The sequence below is a fragment of the Lonchura striata genome, chromosome 6 (assembly GCF_046129695.1).
Source record: "Lonchura striata isolate bLonStr1 chromosome 6, bLonStr1.mat, whole genome shotgun sequence".
In the NCBI taxonomy this organism is placed as follows: Eukaryota; Metazoa; Chordata; class Aves; order Passeriformes; family Estrildidae; genus Lonchura; species Lonchura striata.
In genome coordinates, this window is record NC_134608.1 from 6,002,527 (window position 1) to 6,017,346 (window position 14,820).

General features: G+C 46.9%; 1 protein-coding gene across 1 annotated transcript in view; it reads left to right on the forward strand.

Moving 5' to 3' along the window:
- The first annotated feature begins 2,879 nt into the window (after nucleotides 1-2,879).
- Nucleotides 2,880-14,820, forward strand: part of PRKCH (protein kinase C eta) — a 112,528-nt gene continuing 100,587 nt past the window's right edge. The window contains exon 1 of the mRNA XM_021554501.2: nucleotides 2,880-3,327. Within this exon, the coding sequence (XP_021410176.1) occupies nucleotides 2,968-3,327 (360 nt within the window). The 5' untranslated portion in view covers nucleotides 2,880-2,967. The remainder of the gene's footprint in view (nucleotides 3,328-14,820) is intronic.

Consider the following 14,820-nt stretch of genomic DNA (forward strand, 5'->3'; position numbering starts at 1 on the left):
ACTCTTCTCAGTGGGTTCCTTGAACAGCTCTGTGCCAGGGGCTGACTGCTCAGGGAACATCCAGCTTGGCAGGAAGCACTGGGAAGAGCTCAGCCTCCCTGGGCACTCCAGGCCACAGAATGAATCACCCTGCCATGCCTGGAGCCTGGTCTCCAAGGTCCTGCTGGGGAAAGGAAGAGAATCCACACTCCTGCAGACCTGACTGGCCCCCAGAGCTGTGCAAGGAGGATCAATGCAGCCATCACCAGATGGTGCAGCTGCATTCAGCCTCGCAAGGTCATGGTGTGCGGAGATGTTTTGACTCTTGGAAGAAAATACCTAACTGGGGATGTTTTTCCAATGCATGGATGTCTGGAGAGTAGGCAGGGTAGATTCTGACTTCATGTCGCTGCTCAGTTCTCTTTGAGAACAGGACATTTGGCCTTTGGCTGGGAGTTCAGAATAGGGGTGTGTTCAGATGCTGTTTGAGATGATCTGTTCCAGACTAGTTTGAGTGGATAAACAAAATTAATTAGATTCACATCATATGAGTCCACAGGATTGATTTTTTCCTGAAGCAGAAAACTGGCTCGTACTGCTGTTCACCGGAAATACTTACAACTGTGGCTCACCTGCTTTTTTCCATGAGTTTTACAATACTTGCTGGGTTTATTTGAAGTCTGGGTAGAGGAATCACATTATCACATGAGATTCCAATGAACCACTGTACAGAAAAAGTTATTTAAATTCTCATTCCTATTCTGGATGAAACTTCAGCAAGGCAAAGTACTTCACCTTGTGTAATTAAGCAGTGGAAAAGGCACTGTCTGAGCCTTTAACCAGCAGATTTTTGTCTTCTCCCTGTTTCTGGCAATAAATATGTGAGCCAGCCATTACTTCTAACATAATGCTTGGGATGACTTTCATCTCTGCCTGCTTAGGAAACTGAGGAAAAGGTAAAGAGAAATTTTGACAGTACTATGATTGTAGTTCATGTTTACCTCTTAACTATAGTCTCCTAGTGCCAAACATTGTTCACTGCTATTGCACTGAGCCCTTTGAAAGGGCTCCAAGCAAAGTAAAATCTGTATTTGATGATTTGGAATTTACAGAATGAGTGCTCCAGCCTTTCTAAGGCCTTCAGCCTTATCTTTTAGGTACCCATGCTGGGTGCTTTAAAGTTCAGGCTGTCTTTAAATTTTGTCTGCAGCCCTGAGTGAGTCCTGGTGAAGTCTTCTCAGAACTCTGGGTTGCCCACGATGGTCAGTATGGATTCTGCCCTGGCTTCAAGGGACAGCTCATAACTCAGAAGGACAGAAGTGGTGAAAGTACAGAATGACAGATAGTGGAGCTCTTGAAAAGGTAAATAGGGGACATTTTTATTTTATGGTGTCATGAAAGGCGAAGTGGTGAATCCAGACATGAAAGCAGTAGCAGATACACAGCCGATAAAAGGAAATCTTCATTTCTGACCAGTTCACTGCTGTGGGATACCAGAATGCAAGAAGATATGAAGATTAAAACCAGGGAAAGTAAAATTACCTAGAATTATCACAACTAATGCTAAAGTGCATTTCAGAAGGAACAACACAAAAATCCTAAATCTACAAGTCTTTTATGAGAAGAGAGTACTCTGTGTTTACTTGGCCATACCTGCTGCTAAAAGATCTGCAGCCAGTCACTCCTGGAAACAAAATCCCAGAACGTGGGGTGGCAATTTCTAAAACTAAGCTTGTAGTCCTCCTCAGGATGAGCAGTCCTAACCAGGCTCAAAAAAATCCTAAACACTTGTATTCTCCAGTTAATAGTGACAGAGCAAGTAACTTAAAAGCCTTGAAAGGAGACCTGTCAGAAGTCTGATTTACGAGTCTACAAGTTTTTCTGGCAGAACAGTTGCTTCCATGTGAGGAGTGATCACATTACTGAACCTGTTCCACCTGCTCTCTCCAGAGGAGGCAATCAGAGACAACCTGCTCTGTCTGAGGTTTGGAAGGAGCCTTGGCTTGGTGCTTCTACAAAACTTGGAAGAAGACAACGTGGAGAAGGGGGTGAGGGAGGAAAGGGGATGGGAGAAAATAGAGATGGTGTGCTAGGGAATGTGAAAGATGGAAGAGCTGAGGTAAGAGGAGTAGTCTGGAAAAGAAAAAAAAGAAAGAAACACATTAAAAAAAAAAAAAAGGCTGCAATCTGTCAGCTACTTTTGGCACCATCCAGCTGTGGTGGGTGGTGGGGTCACTCAAAGGACCGCATTTTAGGGAGCACAACCTAATTCAGCCGATGCCGGCTGAACAATGCCACCGGGAAGGCAGCATTTCATTGTTCCCTACCCAGTTCACACCGCTCTGCTGCGAAATCTGCAAAGCAATTAAAACTAATTAAATTCCGACTTTATTAAGTGCGATCAACCCCCCGAAGACAATCCACCCTAAAAACAACCCCGCGCGCCGAGTGCCGGGCACGTTAATCACCCGCAATTAACCCCCGAGCGGCGGAGCCAACACATCCCTGTGCTCCCCGCGCACGTCCTCCCGGCCGGGCGATGCGGGAAGGCGCCGGCAGCCGAGGGCGAGCTGCGGGCAGCGGGGGCAGCGCTGCTCTGGCTCGCTCCTGTCCCCGTGCAGCCGCCCAGGGGCCGCGGCTCCGAGCAGCCGCCCTGCCCGGGGGGTGCTGAACGGGGAGCCCCGGGGGATCGGGGCGCCTCGGAGCGTTCCCCCGGGGCTGTGTGCTCTCGGGGCCGGGCAGAGCCGCGCGGCCCCGCCGCTCTCCCCGCCCGGGGGTCCCCGAGCCGGATCCCCACAGCAGCGGCAGCCCGGGCGGGGCGGTGCCGGAGCCCCGGCAGAGCCCGGGGGCGGGCGCGGTGCCGCCGGCCGGCCCCCTGAGGAGGCGCGGCGGGGCGGCGCCGGCCCGGCAGGAGAGGCTGGGTGCCTCTCCCGGCGGGAGCGGGCTCTGGCTCTCCTCCCGGCGCCCGGGCGCCCCCGGGGCGCGGCCATGTCCGGAGCCATGAAGTTCAGCGGGTACCTGAAGGTGCGCATCGGGGAGGCGGTGGGGCTGCAGCCCACCCGCTGGTCCCTCCGGCACTCGCTCTTCCGCAAGGGCTACCAGCTCCTGGATCCCTATGTCACCGTCAGCGTGGACCAGGTGCGCGTGGGGCAGACCAGCACCAAGCAGAAGACCAACAAGCCCACCTACAACGAGGAGTTCTCGGCCACGGTCACCGACGGCCATCAGATCGAGCTCTCCGTCTTCCACGACACCCCCATCGGCTACGATGACTTCGTGGCCAACTGCACCTTGCACTTCCAGGACCTGCTGCGCTCCGCCGCCCCCAGCGACACCTTCGAGGGCTGGGTGAGTACCCGTCCGGAGGAGAAGCTGGGAGAGCTCCTCTGGGAATGAATGAAGGGCACTGGCGGAGCCGGGGCTTGTCCTTGCACGCCTGTGCCGCAGACACAGTGCAGCCCGGTGCGTGTCTGCAGGTACACAGGTGTGCTCCTTCGCGCATCTGTGTGTGCCCCTCTGCTGCTCCTTAGGGACCCTAAGGACTCTCAGCTGTCGTAGCTTGAGGGTAAGGACGATCTAGTGGAGGGCTCTGAAGTCTCTCTTCATGTTTTTAAATAAACGGAGACAAGATCTGTAATACGTAATTTGCAAACTACACCAGCAAATTCACACAAAGGTGTTCCTCCCTCCTTTTTCTCAGCACACTGAGGCGCACTTGGAAACTCGGATATCTGGGTTGGATAGATTTCTGCCCAGCTCTACACATGCTTGCACAATGGTTTGATGTGTGCATGTGGATTTCTTTGACTTCTTAGCAGAATGGCAGGACTAGTCTTGTGTCTGTTATGTACACTGCTGCTCTGGGTCAATGCAGTTTCACTCTGAGCTAATTCTAGGTTATTTTGAGGTAAACGTCACTTGTATGCAGCCCAGAGAACCTGGTTTATGGATTAGTCCTGATGGTGAGAGAAACAGTACAGTCTCTAAAATTGTACCTTTCTTTCCAGTCTTGTAAAGGAGGACAAAGTGACTGCATTGATCCAGCCAGTTTGCTGGTAAGAGTTAGTTTGATAAAAAAAGGCATTTATTCTGAGTAGAGAAGGTGCAGAAGAGCTGAGAATATTCAAGGCTGTGATGGGTATAAACTTTTTGAGACCAGTAAGTTCAGGATATGCGGTCAGATAACAACCACAATAAAAACAGATGTTGAGGCTGACAGTATAGAGAACAGATCTTGATCCTATCACTGGGGAGAATGCTGGGACTTTCTGTTCTCAGCCAGTGTCTGTGGCTGAGGTGTGATGTTACATCTTTGGGGTGATTACAGGCAATGTATATTGGGGCCCTTTAGTTAGGTACCTTACGGGTAGGTGTGAGGTTCATGCACTGGAGGTGTTCTCTCTCAGACAGTGCCTGATGCGGTTTTTGTGTTGGACAGAAGGGTCCCAGCCACTCTCCAGTGGCTTAGCTAAGGTGTTGCTCCTGACAGCCCAGCCAGAGCTTAGGTAATGGGGTTTGCCTGGTGGATGCATGCCCAGCTTCCCAGGCTACCTGTGCCCCTGGAAGGTATCTGCTCTGCTCCTGGGGTTTGTGCTAAACCAGTTTCAAATGCAGAACAGACCCCTATGGGAAAGGCAGAGGAGTGAGCTTGAGATAAAGTCATGTAGGTTTGAGGGTTTTCTTGATGTTTGAGTTGCTGGGGATGTTTGCTGTTGAGAGAGGCCCAGTCCTCTAAGGAGGCTGGAGTCCTGGTCACACTGGTGCTGGCTGCATGTGGGGTGGGACTGCTCTGCTGCAAAGGTGGTGGCCTTATTTACCTTAGTGAAATACCTGTCATAATATTGCTGCTGGTGTGGATCCACATACATTTCTTCCATTTAGTCCATGCTGCTGTGCTGATTTTTAGGGCAGATGCAAACTGTGGCCTGAAATAATCATCTGGTCTTTGGTGAGGGAAAAGTTTCTAATCCTTGCAGGATAGACATGTGTTTTATGAACTCCTTTACCTGTGAGCTGATGGGTGCAATGGGGTGGGAAATCAGAGAATTCTTTTAACTAGATTGATGGAAACTAATTTTAGATCTGGGTGTGTAGGCAGAGGCTAAGAGCTTCTGCTCTCCCTTTAAATGAATGTCTGAAACTTACAGCTGGGGTAGATTTAGTGGGGAATGAGCAAATGTTTGTCTTCTGTTGCCTTTCTCTCTCCCCTCCCTTCTGATTTGCTTCGTTAGCATCTCACATAGCGTGCAGCCTGCATCACATGATGACAGGGAACAGCATCTTGCTCTGATAATTTAATATGTCTTGATAAATCCAGCAAGGCTGTCACGGGAGTTTGTGTAATCAGGATAGGAAATGCTGGTTTGTACTAACCCGAAGTCTATGAGCTGCTGGCACAATGCGAAACACCACAAGGAAATGTAGATGATTTGAAACACCTCCACTCCAAAATCCTTCACTCTGTCCTTTTAGCACCCCCAAAATAAAAGCACAGATAGGCAACTAAGGAGTGAATCGAGTGAGAGGAAAATTGGTGAATCTTCCCAAGTTTAACCTGGCTTATGCTTACTTGGCTGTGTGCAATTTTTCATTTTGATTTGAAATAGAATTTTTATGTTCACTTTTCAGAGACAGGAAAGACAGTATTTTGGTAAAATCCAAATGATTAACAATAGGCAAACAAGGCAGTTGGCTGCTTCTGCTCCCTGAATTCTTATCCTGAGAGGAAGCTATCAGGAATTACCTATGGCAGTCTTGGTGTCAGCTCTCAGGCTCATGCTGCTCTGTTTATAAACATGGATTTTCTCCTGCTGAAAGAAAAAAAAAAGTGATTAGTTGTAGCATCGGTCAGCACCTTTTGTGAGAGTTGTAGGAAGTTTCAGCGAGAGGCAAGGAGGAGCAGTCTGTGTGTAAGAGTTGGTACTTCCCAGATGACTTGCAGGTACATCACTGCAATTATGACCTGAACACTTATGCAGATGAGTAAGTGTATGGACATGAGCTGTCTCATCAGTAATGCTTATACACCTGAGTCATCCCACTGAGTGCTGGGGCACTGTTCTCTGTTCATGATGTGCTTTACAATTCATGTTGCAGAGACTTCAAAACTGACCCTTTTACTTCTAACCGTTTGGGTTGTTTTCCAAAGTCTTTCTAGTAAACACATTAGCATGGTCTGGATAGCTTCTCATTTGTGTGTTTGTTGTTACACACATTTGACTAATTTTCCACAGATCAAATTTGCAAGAGCTTATTAACTTCAAGATCCTTCTTGCTGTTTCCCCTTTCTTATATTAACTTGTCAGGTTTCAGTGAAGTCGTTTTTATTAACATTGTCAATTAAAAGCCATCGTGCCTTCAGCGTGGTGTAACGCAGTCACAGCTGAGCGCCACCTCCCCAGTGCCATGTTCTGTCTCTGGTAGGAATTTGCCTGTGTGGGAGTGAGATTGTGCAAACCTGAATGGTTGCATTTTACACAGGTGTGCATGACCAGGTGCAGGGAGGGAGCTGAGCTGTTTGCTGGGATTTACATCAGGGCTGAAACTTGAAAGCATTTAATTTTGCACTAGCCTGTGCTAGGATCTTTTTACTTGACATATGCACCTTTAAAAGTTATTATCTCCTCTTTGACTGTCTCTGAGTGCAGTATAGAAAGCTGTCATATATCAGTGAAGCAAATGGAGTGTAGCTGAAATGGGAGATGTTTACAATACCTAGGATTATTCCTGAGTTTTATGTAGTAGCTGAAGTAATTTTTAACCTTGGGGAAACACTCTTTACAGATACTGAATGGCATTGTTATAAGGGAATTATTTAACCGCAATTGTAAAAATTGTTAGTCCCTGGATGGAGATGCCATAATTTCTAAGACTTTAACAAGGAGTAGAAATTTAAACCTTGATCTGGAAGTAGCAGATAATGAGAGTACACTGAAGGAAATCACATAACAGATGGGCTATAAGATTAGTGAGCCAGTCACAACTTCCTGATGAGTTTGTTGCCACTTGCTCATGTGCAGGAAGAGATTAGAGCAATTCTTGTGCATTCCTTCACTTCAGCTCTTTTGCCTGTATGTTTCCCTATGATTTTTTTTCTTTCTTAGGGCAGAAATAATTGTGTTTTACCCATGTTTATATACAATTGTATTTGTTGAATGTGAAGTTCAAGAGTTAAAAGATAATTCACCTTCTCTCCAGAGCATCATGGCCATGGCAGAGATGCAGGGTGCTGCTGGTGAAATATTATATGGTTGCTGCTTCTTTTGACTCCTGCTTGACTGCAGGGTTCTTCAGGTGGGCCAAAGTTGCTTCAGGAAGCCAAAATACTTTATAGCTCTTGACAGAGGATTTTGTGGTACAGTATTTTGTGTCTGCCCAACTGTAGAGATAAATTAAGCTGGTAGAGCTGGAATAAGTGGTGTCTCCATGCATGGGGCAGAAGCAGGCTGGGGTGAAGTCCATTTGACTTCTGTTTCCGTGCACACGCCTGTAATGTACATAGTGCAGATCTCTGATCTGCGTGAAGGTCACACTGCTTATTAATTAGGCTTGAGTAAAATGAGCTCCTTCCCTAACTTTTTGGAAGCTTTAAGTTGTTTCTGTAATTGTTATTACTGATACGCAGTTACTATCTTGAATAGGACTTGTGGAGAGAAACGCCCACTGCAGGAGGCAAGATGGGTCTGAAAGCTACTGGAATTTCAGCTTTTCTTTCTTTCCTTTAACATAAAGTTGTCCTTTGGCCCTAAGAACAGATCCCCTCAAAATGCCAAGAGAGATCCATGCACCACGACTACCTGAGAGTGCCCTGCAGCCCAAGACAAAGGCTGTAATAAGTAAGGGGGAAATTCTTGCTGTTTGTCAGGTGTTTAATAGTCTGTGGGGGTGTGATGCTAAAAGCAGTTGTTCTGATCCAGGCAGATGAGACTGCTGACTGTCATGAAGAGCTGCATACGTAGTGCCCTGTTCCAGCATCAGAAGTTGAGGTATTTGGAGTCCTGTTTCTTGCTCCTCCCCAATAAAAGGCCTGGCTGGCAGCTGTGAGAATCCTTGGAGAGCAGGGGCATTTTGCTTGAGAGAAGAGTGTGTTTGGCTGGGGAGATTTGACCCAGCATGAGAAGAGCCAGTTTCCAGTGGTTGGGGCCAGTAGAGGGTTATGGGACTGGTGTTCATGTCCTGGCTTTGAACTGAGTGCAGCAAGATGTGGGTTTGGCTCTCAGGGTGTTCTGGGGAGCAGCCATATGGGCAGTGAAGTGACAGTGTTCTTGTCCCCTTCAAAGATGTTGTCACTGCATTCATCAGGGTCTGTGGCTGAGGCGGGGGAAGTTCTGTGCCTGGGGCAGAGCCAGAATTCCAGGAGTGCAGGACAAGGCAGGACAGAGTCCAGGCAATCAGGTGCTGCAGTGACCTGGAGGGAAATGGTCACATGGCTAATGGGCACCCTTTGGTACTCTTGCCCTCAAGAGCAGTGGCAGTCACCTCAAGATGGATGTACTGGAGTACTGCATCCATCCCTTGGGCCCCCCAATAAAAGAGGAACATGGACTTTTTGGAGGGAGTCCAGAGGAGGCCATGAAGATGCTCAGAGGGCTGGAGCACCTCTGCTATGAGGACAGGCTGAGAGAGTTGGGGTTTTTCAGCTTGGAGAAGGCAAAAGGGAGGCCTTTCAGCATCTTCCAGTGCCTAAAGGGGCTAAAAGAGAGCTGGTGAATGATTTTTGTCAAAAGTATAGAGAGACAGCAAAAGGCTTTAAACTGATAGAGGAGAGATTTAGATTGGATGTAAGGAAGAAGTTTTTTTTTTTACAGTGAGGGTGGCACAGGTTGCCCAGAGAAGCTGTGGATGTCCCATCCCGGGCCATGTTCAAGACCAGGCTGGATTTGGCTTGGAGCAAGCTGGTCTGGTGAAGGTGTCCCTGTGCATGGCAGAGGGTATGGAATGAGGTGGTCTTTAAGGTCTTCTATTCTGTGGTTCTCTCAAGCCCTTGTTGATGTGGTTGGCTGGAGTGGGGGGCTGACTTTGATGCCAGGGGTAATTTTACATTCCTGCTGATGGAGTTGCTGCTGAACCAGTTGAAAGCTCTGGTTGGAGGGAGAAGAGGCAGCCAAGGGCTGATGACCACATTGCCTTTGGTCATGTTTGATGCTCATGAGAAGGTGTTTGCAGACCTGCACCCACAGCCCTGAGGGTGCTTTTTGCAGAGAGGCTGTGAGGAGGAGGAGGGGGCAGCAGGGTGACCGCAGTACAAGTGAGCCCAGCACCCCAGGAAACTCTGTCCCCAGCCCTGCTGGCCCCACCTCACCCTGTTGGTGGTTTATATTTAGCTTTTTCTGCAGGTCTTTTTGTAAAGCACATTTCACCCAGGCTGTCAGAGGCTTTCTGTTTGGAGTATTTTCTGAGTAATGATTTGGTTTCTGGCCATTTTGAGCTTATAGGCAATAAACTCTGCAGAACGGATCGTCAAGGGGGCCATTTGAGCTATTGAAATGCCATTAGAAAATCGACTGATTTACAGGGTAATTCGATATGAAAAACATATCCCTTACTGAAGTGAATAAGACTCCCACCCTTTCTTCACAAACTATCAAGGCTCCTTTGATGTTTTAGGCTTCAGCTATTGTGCTTTGCTAATACAGCCAGGAAACTGGGGGCCTTTTGTGTAACCATGGAGAAAAAGATGAACAGCAGAGTTACCACATGAAATGAGTTACTGGCAGCTTTTATTAGGATTCTGGATCAGCTATCGCACCTTCTTGCCTCCCAGATTTCATCCTATTTAGGCATGCAGTTAAGACATGTCAGACCATGCTGCAAATGTAATTTCTTCTGGAGACAATGAGCAATCTTTGCTCTGATTGCCTGCTCCACCCCTGTTCTATTTGCAGGGCCGTGCTGGACCCAGGCTGGAGTCATGGATAACTAACCTGGCGCCGTGTCCTGGTGGAGATCACCATGTGGTTGTTCCTCTCCCAAGCCATGCCCTTTTGCTGGCTGCTTGTGAGGGAAAGCCATGCTTTATAATAATGATATCAAAGATAAATATGTTTCTGAAACATAGAGCATCCAGAAGTGTCCCATTAACATTGCTAAGCCACTTAGGGTAAGCCAGGCAAACAACTATATTTCTGCAATGCCAATGATATTTTTGTATGCTTTGATATCATGAGGTGTTCTCATCACTTAGGGAGGTCAATTGCTGAGGAAGCCATCCTGCTTTAATTTAGAAGCCAGCACCAGGAGCAGATGTGAGCCAGCTTTGGTTGCGTTTGAGCAGTGCTGTGTGGGAGCAAGCATCCCTCAGTAACTCCTGTGCTCTTGATATTCAGTGTCCGTCCTGGGCCCAAGGTGATGGAAAAAATTGCTTTTTCAGTGCCCCTGCAAGACCTTTTGTGCCCTTGTTGTGTTAGACCAGAGGCATCTAATCGATGTCCAGATCTATCCCGCGGGCTGCTGGAGCAGTCTGACCAGCTGATGGCCCCGCTCCCTGCGCTGCTCTGTCCTGGGGCTCCTCCAATGTGGGGCAGCTTGCAGGCAGAAGAGTTGTTCTGGTAACTGCCAGGGTTGTTTTTTTTTTTTTTTTTGCCTTATCTTCTTTGTGAGACCCACTGCATCTACAGAAAGCCTCATGCTCTCCAGCCTGCTGGTGCTCTGTGTCCAGATGCAGCCCTCAAGCAGAGACAGGATGCCTGTGACCTGTGTGACAGATGGATGGCACACCCTGAGCAGTCTCCTCTGAGTGCCACATTGCAAAGCAATTAAGCCCATCCTGGGGAAGATGCTGTCCTGGGCTGCAAAGCCACAGGGCTTTTGGGATGTTAGGTCTGGGATAAGATTTTCACTTGCTGGCTGGACCTCTGTGGCTCTGGATGGGAATTTCTGTGCTCCATCAATGTGATGTGGACCTGTCCTTTGGGTCAGTACAGCCCACACAGAACTGAAACCCAGATGCTGTCACTGTGCTTGCCCAGGAGCAATGCCAGTACAAAAGATGTTGGCAGGGGAAGAAGGAGGGAGGGAGGTATGAATCTGTTAGATGATATTACATAAGGGCTTTTTCTTGGTGTTCACCTGCACAGTTTTGTAAGTTTTGAGTTTTGTGAGCGAGGTGGTTGTATTGGAATCAGTGATACAGTGGCAGCTCTCCAGAGTCCTTCCAGGAGGGATCTCCTTTCTGTGGAACAGGTAGGAAATGAAGCACTGATGCAGAAACACAAGCTGGGCAGCTGTGGTAGCTGACTTCAGTTTGTGAAATGGGAGATAGAATAAATAAACTATTTTTTAACCAACATGATAATGCTATTTATGCCTTAGTGGAATTTCTCTCTTATTTTTATTTTTTTACTTTTTAATGTAGTACAGATGTTTCTTTTGAAATGGGGAGAGGAGGGGAATGCATCCATGCAAGTCACATTTCTAAATGTGTGATATGCTGTATGAGTGTTGCATGTCTGCTTTATGTTTAAAAAAAGATCGGTACAATCATTTGCAGTGTGAAATCACTTAACAGATCAGTAGAACCCAGTAATCTCTCAAAATGAGGCAGTAAGGGACAGGATGTGAGAAACAGCCTGTCTGTCTCTGTTGTCCCAGGACTTTACACCTAATAGTAAGAATTACAGTGACAGATTGTCTGATGATATGCAGCCACGGGCTGAGGAGAGGTTTGAGCTGATACCTCCATATCTGACACTGTGGTGGTTTTTCTGCCTTTCTCTCATATATTCTGTATTAACCATTCTCAGAGACAGGATTTTGACTTGCCAGCTGGTCTCATTTGTTGTGAAAAAGCAGCTCACACCTTTCTACAGCACCTCTGGTTTCCAGCTCTCTCTCGCTCTCTGGCCTGCTCTGTGGTTTCTGTTTTGCCCTTGCTTGTTCCTTTTTTTTTTTTTTTTTTTTTTTAATTCCTTGCCATCAGTCTGCATTTTAACATAGCACGGTCTTTTGCATTTTTTTATCATGAGTACATTTAATTTTACTCTGTCATATAAGCAAGACATCCCTTGGAAATTAAATTCTTTGTGTACATCTCCACTTGCCAAATTTAGTGTCTTAAACCTCCTATGATAGCAGTGGCGTCTTAGTTTGGGAATCCTGTTGTCATTTTTGGATAGAAAAATGTTTGCCATCCTTCACAGCTTTATAGATGCTGTAGTAGGTTCAAGCAGGACCAGTGGTGCTGGGTGCTGTGGGTGTGAGTCAGAGGGAGAAGTGCACTGTCAGAGGGATCATTTAGGGTTGTGGCAGCTCTCTGGAGCTGGCTGGCTCCACAGTGAGGATGGGAAAGAGGGTGACAGTTTAACTATGACAGTAAAAGTCAGCATGGGATGTCTGTGCTCCAAAGTGCTTTTATCTGACAAAATAGTTGCAAATCAGTGTTGTCTCTGATAGCATTGGAGCTGGCTTGTCAATGTGTGAGTTAGTTCCTAGAGGGATTCTCTCTACCTAGACTGATCAGTGTGTTCATCCCATGCTAAATGTATTCAGTTCTGGGCTTTGCTTCTTCAGAATAACAAAGGTTGTCTAAATCAGGAATGACTAATGAAAGACTAGCTTGTCCTGTTTGAATTCCTACTTTTCCTGCATTTGCATTCTTGGTAAACAAGGACATGTAGCTTGTTGGCCTTTTCCCCAGGACTGAAGAGCAGAGGAAAAATAGAGTTCCAAGTAGTGAAATTTGGGATTGGTTTACTGCATGTTTTATTCTATCTCATATCCTTAATTTCTTTTAAATTTTACGTGCTTTTAATGTTATCCTTCCCTCACATGTAAACTGGCCCATACATGAAGCTGTCCATACCACACTTCCTTCTGGTATCAGTTTTTAATAACATCTATGTTAAAGTTGCCTTCTTCCTTTCTTACTTGTTTTTAAAAAGTTTGCCTGCATCTTCTGTGAGATTCCAGCAGAACAGGAGCCTAGTGTTTGCTTCTGCTGTTGCTTGTGAGGTTTACGTCAGTGGGCTCCCCATGGCTTCGATGGAATTATGCTCCCAGCTTTGCACTGGCTAATTGGGAGAAGAACTGGACACGTTTCCTTCCCCCTTCTTGCATGCAGCAAGAGTTGATAATGATGGCTGGGTTGTACATTATTTATTGGGCATAGCGAGTGCCCATGGTGCTCTGAGAAAGAGGAAGGAATTGGCTTCCGTCAATGAGTTTATTATCTAGGTCATTCACAGACTGAGGCATCTCACATTAATATATTCAATGAAAATTTATTCCCTCAGGCAGTTTGCTCCTGAGCCTGGAAGAAAATATATCCATGTGAGGAAAGTGTTCCTGTGCAGTTCAAATCCATGGTGGGATTTCTTGTCAATGCTGCTCATTGGAACACGCTGTTAATACAAAAGCTACAGAGCTTTGTGTAGGGTGAGCTTCCATCTCCTAATAGGGCTTGGTGGGAGTATTGCTGCTGATAATCAGTTTTCTACATGGAGCCCCACGCTTATCACTTCATTATCTGTTTACTTGGTAGCAGCAAGAAGTCCAGCTTTGGGTACTTCCTAGGAACTGCTCACCAGACTGGTTTGTAAGGGAGGGCGGTTTACTGGAAATTGTTGAAAATGACCCTGCAGTTATTTTCTTTTATAGAAGTTTGTCCCTTGTTTCTGCAATACCTAATGATAGTAACTCATTTTGACCAGCTTTAAATTGATTAGCTTGAGTAAGATCTAGCCTGTCTTGCCAATAGGGATGGTGTTTTCCCCTCTTTCCTTGATTCTAGAAAGGAACATGTTCCACTTTCCTCTTGCTGAAAGGTGTATCAAAATCTATATCTTCAAATTAATTTTGCTCATGTCAAAGAAGGAGCAAGGTTTAGAGCTGTTCTAATGAGCCCAGAAAATGGAGCTTTATTCTTTCCCTTTGAAGGACAAAAAGGGTATTATGTAGGCAAAATAAGTGGTACAGGAATAGATAAAAGTTTCTTTGGCACATTCGCACAGGTTGAGGCTGATTTCTCCAGCTCTACCTAAAGCAAAGTGGAATCCCCCATATTTACTGTTAAGGAGCTGTCTCTGCTGGCCAAGACTCTCTGTATCCACATCCTTAGGGTTTGTCATCCTCTGGGAGTGACAGTGCCGAAATGAAGAGCAGACTCCTGGATTCTGGAGGCTCAGGGATAAAGCATCAAAATTCCAGGCTGTGCTGCACATCCTCACAGAGTCTTTTTCAGCCCCTTTGTAAACAAAACAGGTTCATGTTCTAGCATGACCCTTTCCATCTGGGCTAATACAATGCTTATGAAGTCGTCCAGTGTAGGAATGAGTTTTGTGTTTAAATGTGATGGAGCACTTTTTCAGCAGGCCTGTGACTTGTGGGCTCTGGCAATTTGGACAGGGCAGATCCAGGAGGGCGCCCAGCGGGTTTTTGCCCTCCTCTGCCCCATGGGCAGTCGCTGTGCAGCGGGAGAGGTGGAGAGCTTCCTGCTTGAGTCTCTGCTTCTCACATACCCCATTTCACAGCTGAGCTTGCTAAAGAAAGCATCAGTCAGGCGCCAGGCAAGTCAGTGTGGGGGGCTGTTTGCTGTGGTTTTGGCGTCGTGTGAAAGCAACCGTCCATTGTGCTGCCTCTGCAGAGGAGTGGTGGCGGCCGGAAGAAGAGGCGGGAGTGGAATTTTGGGGCAGCTGGGGACCTTATTCTGCTTTTGGTCAAAGCTTGATGCCAGGATGTTTTTTCCCTGTATTTTGTATCTACCAAAGAACTTGGTTAATGATTTATCAGTTCATAGAATCACAGAATGTTTTGGGTTGTAAGGGACCTTAAAGCTCATCAAAGTTCCAACCCCTGCCATGGACAGGGACGCCTTCCACCAGACCAGGCTGCTCCAAGGCATGTCCA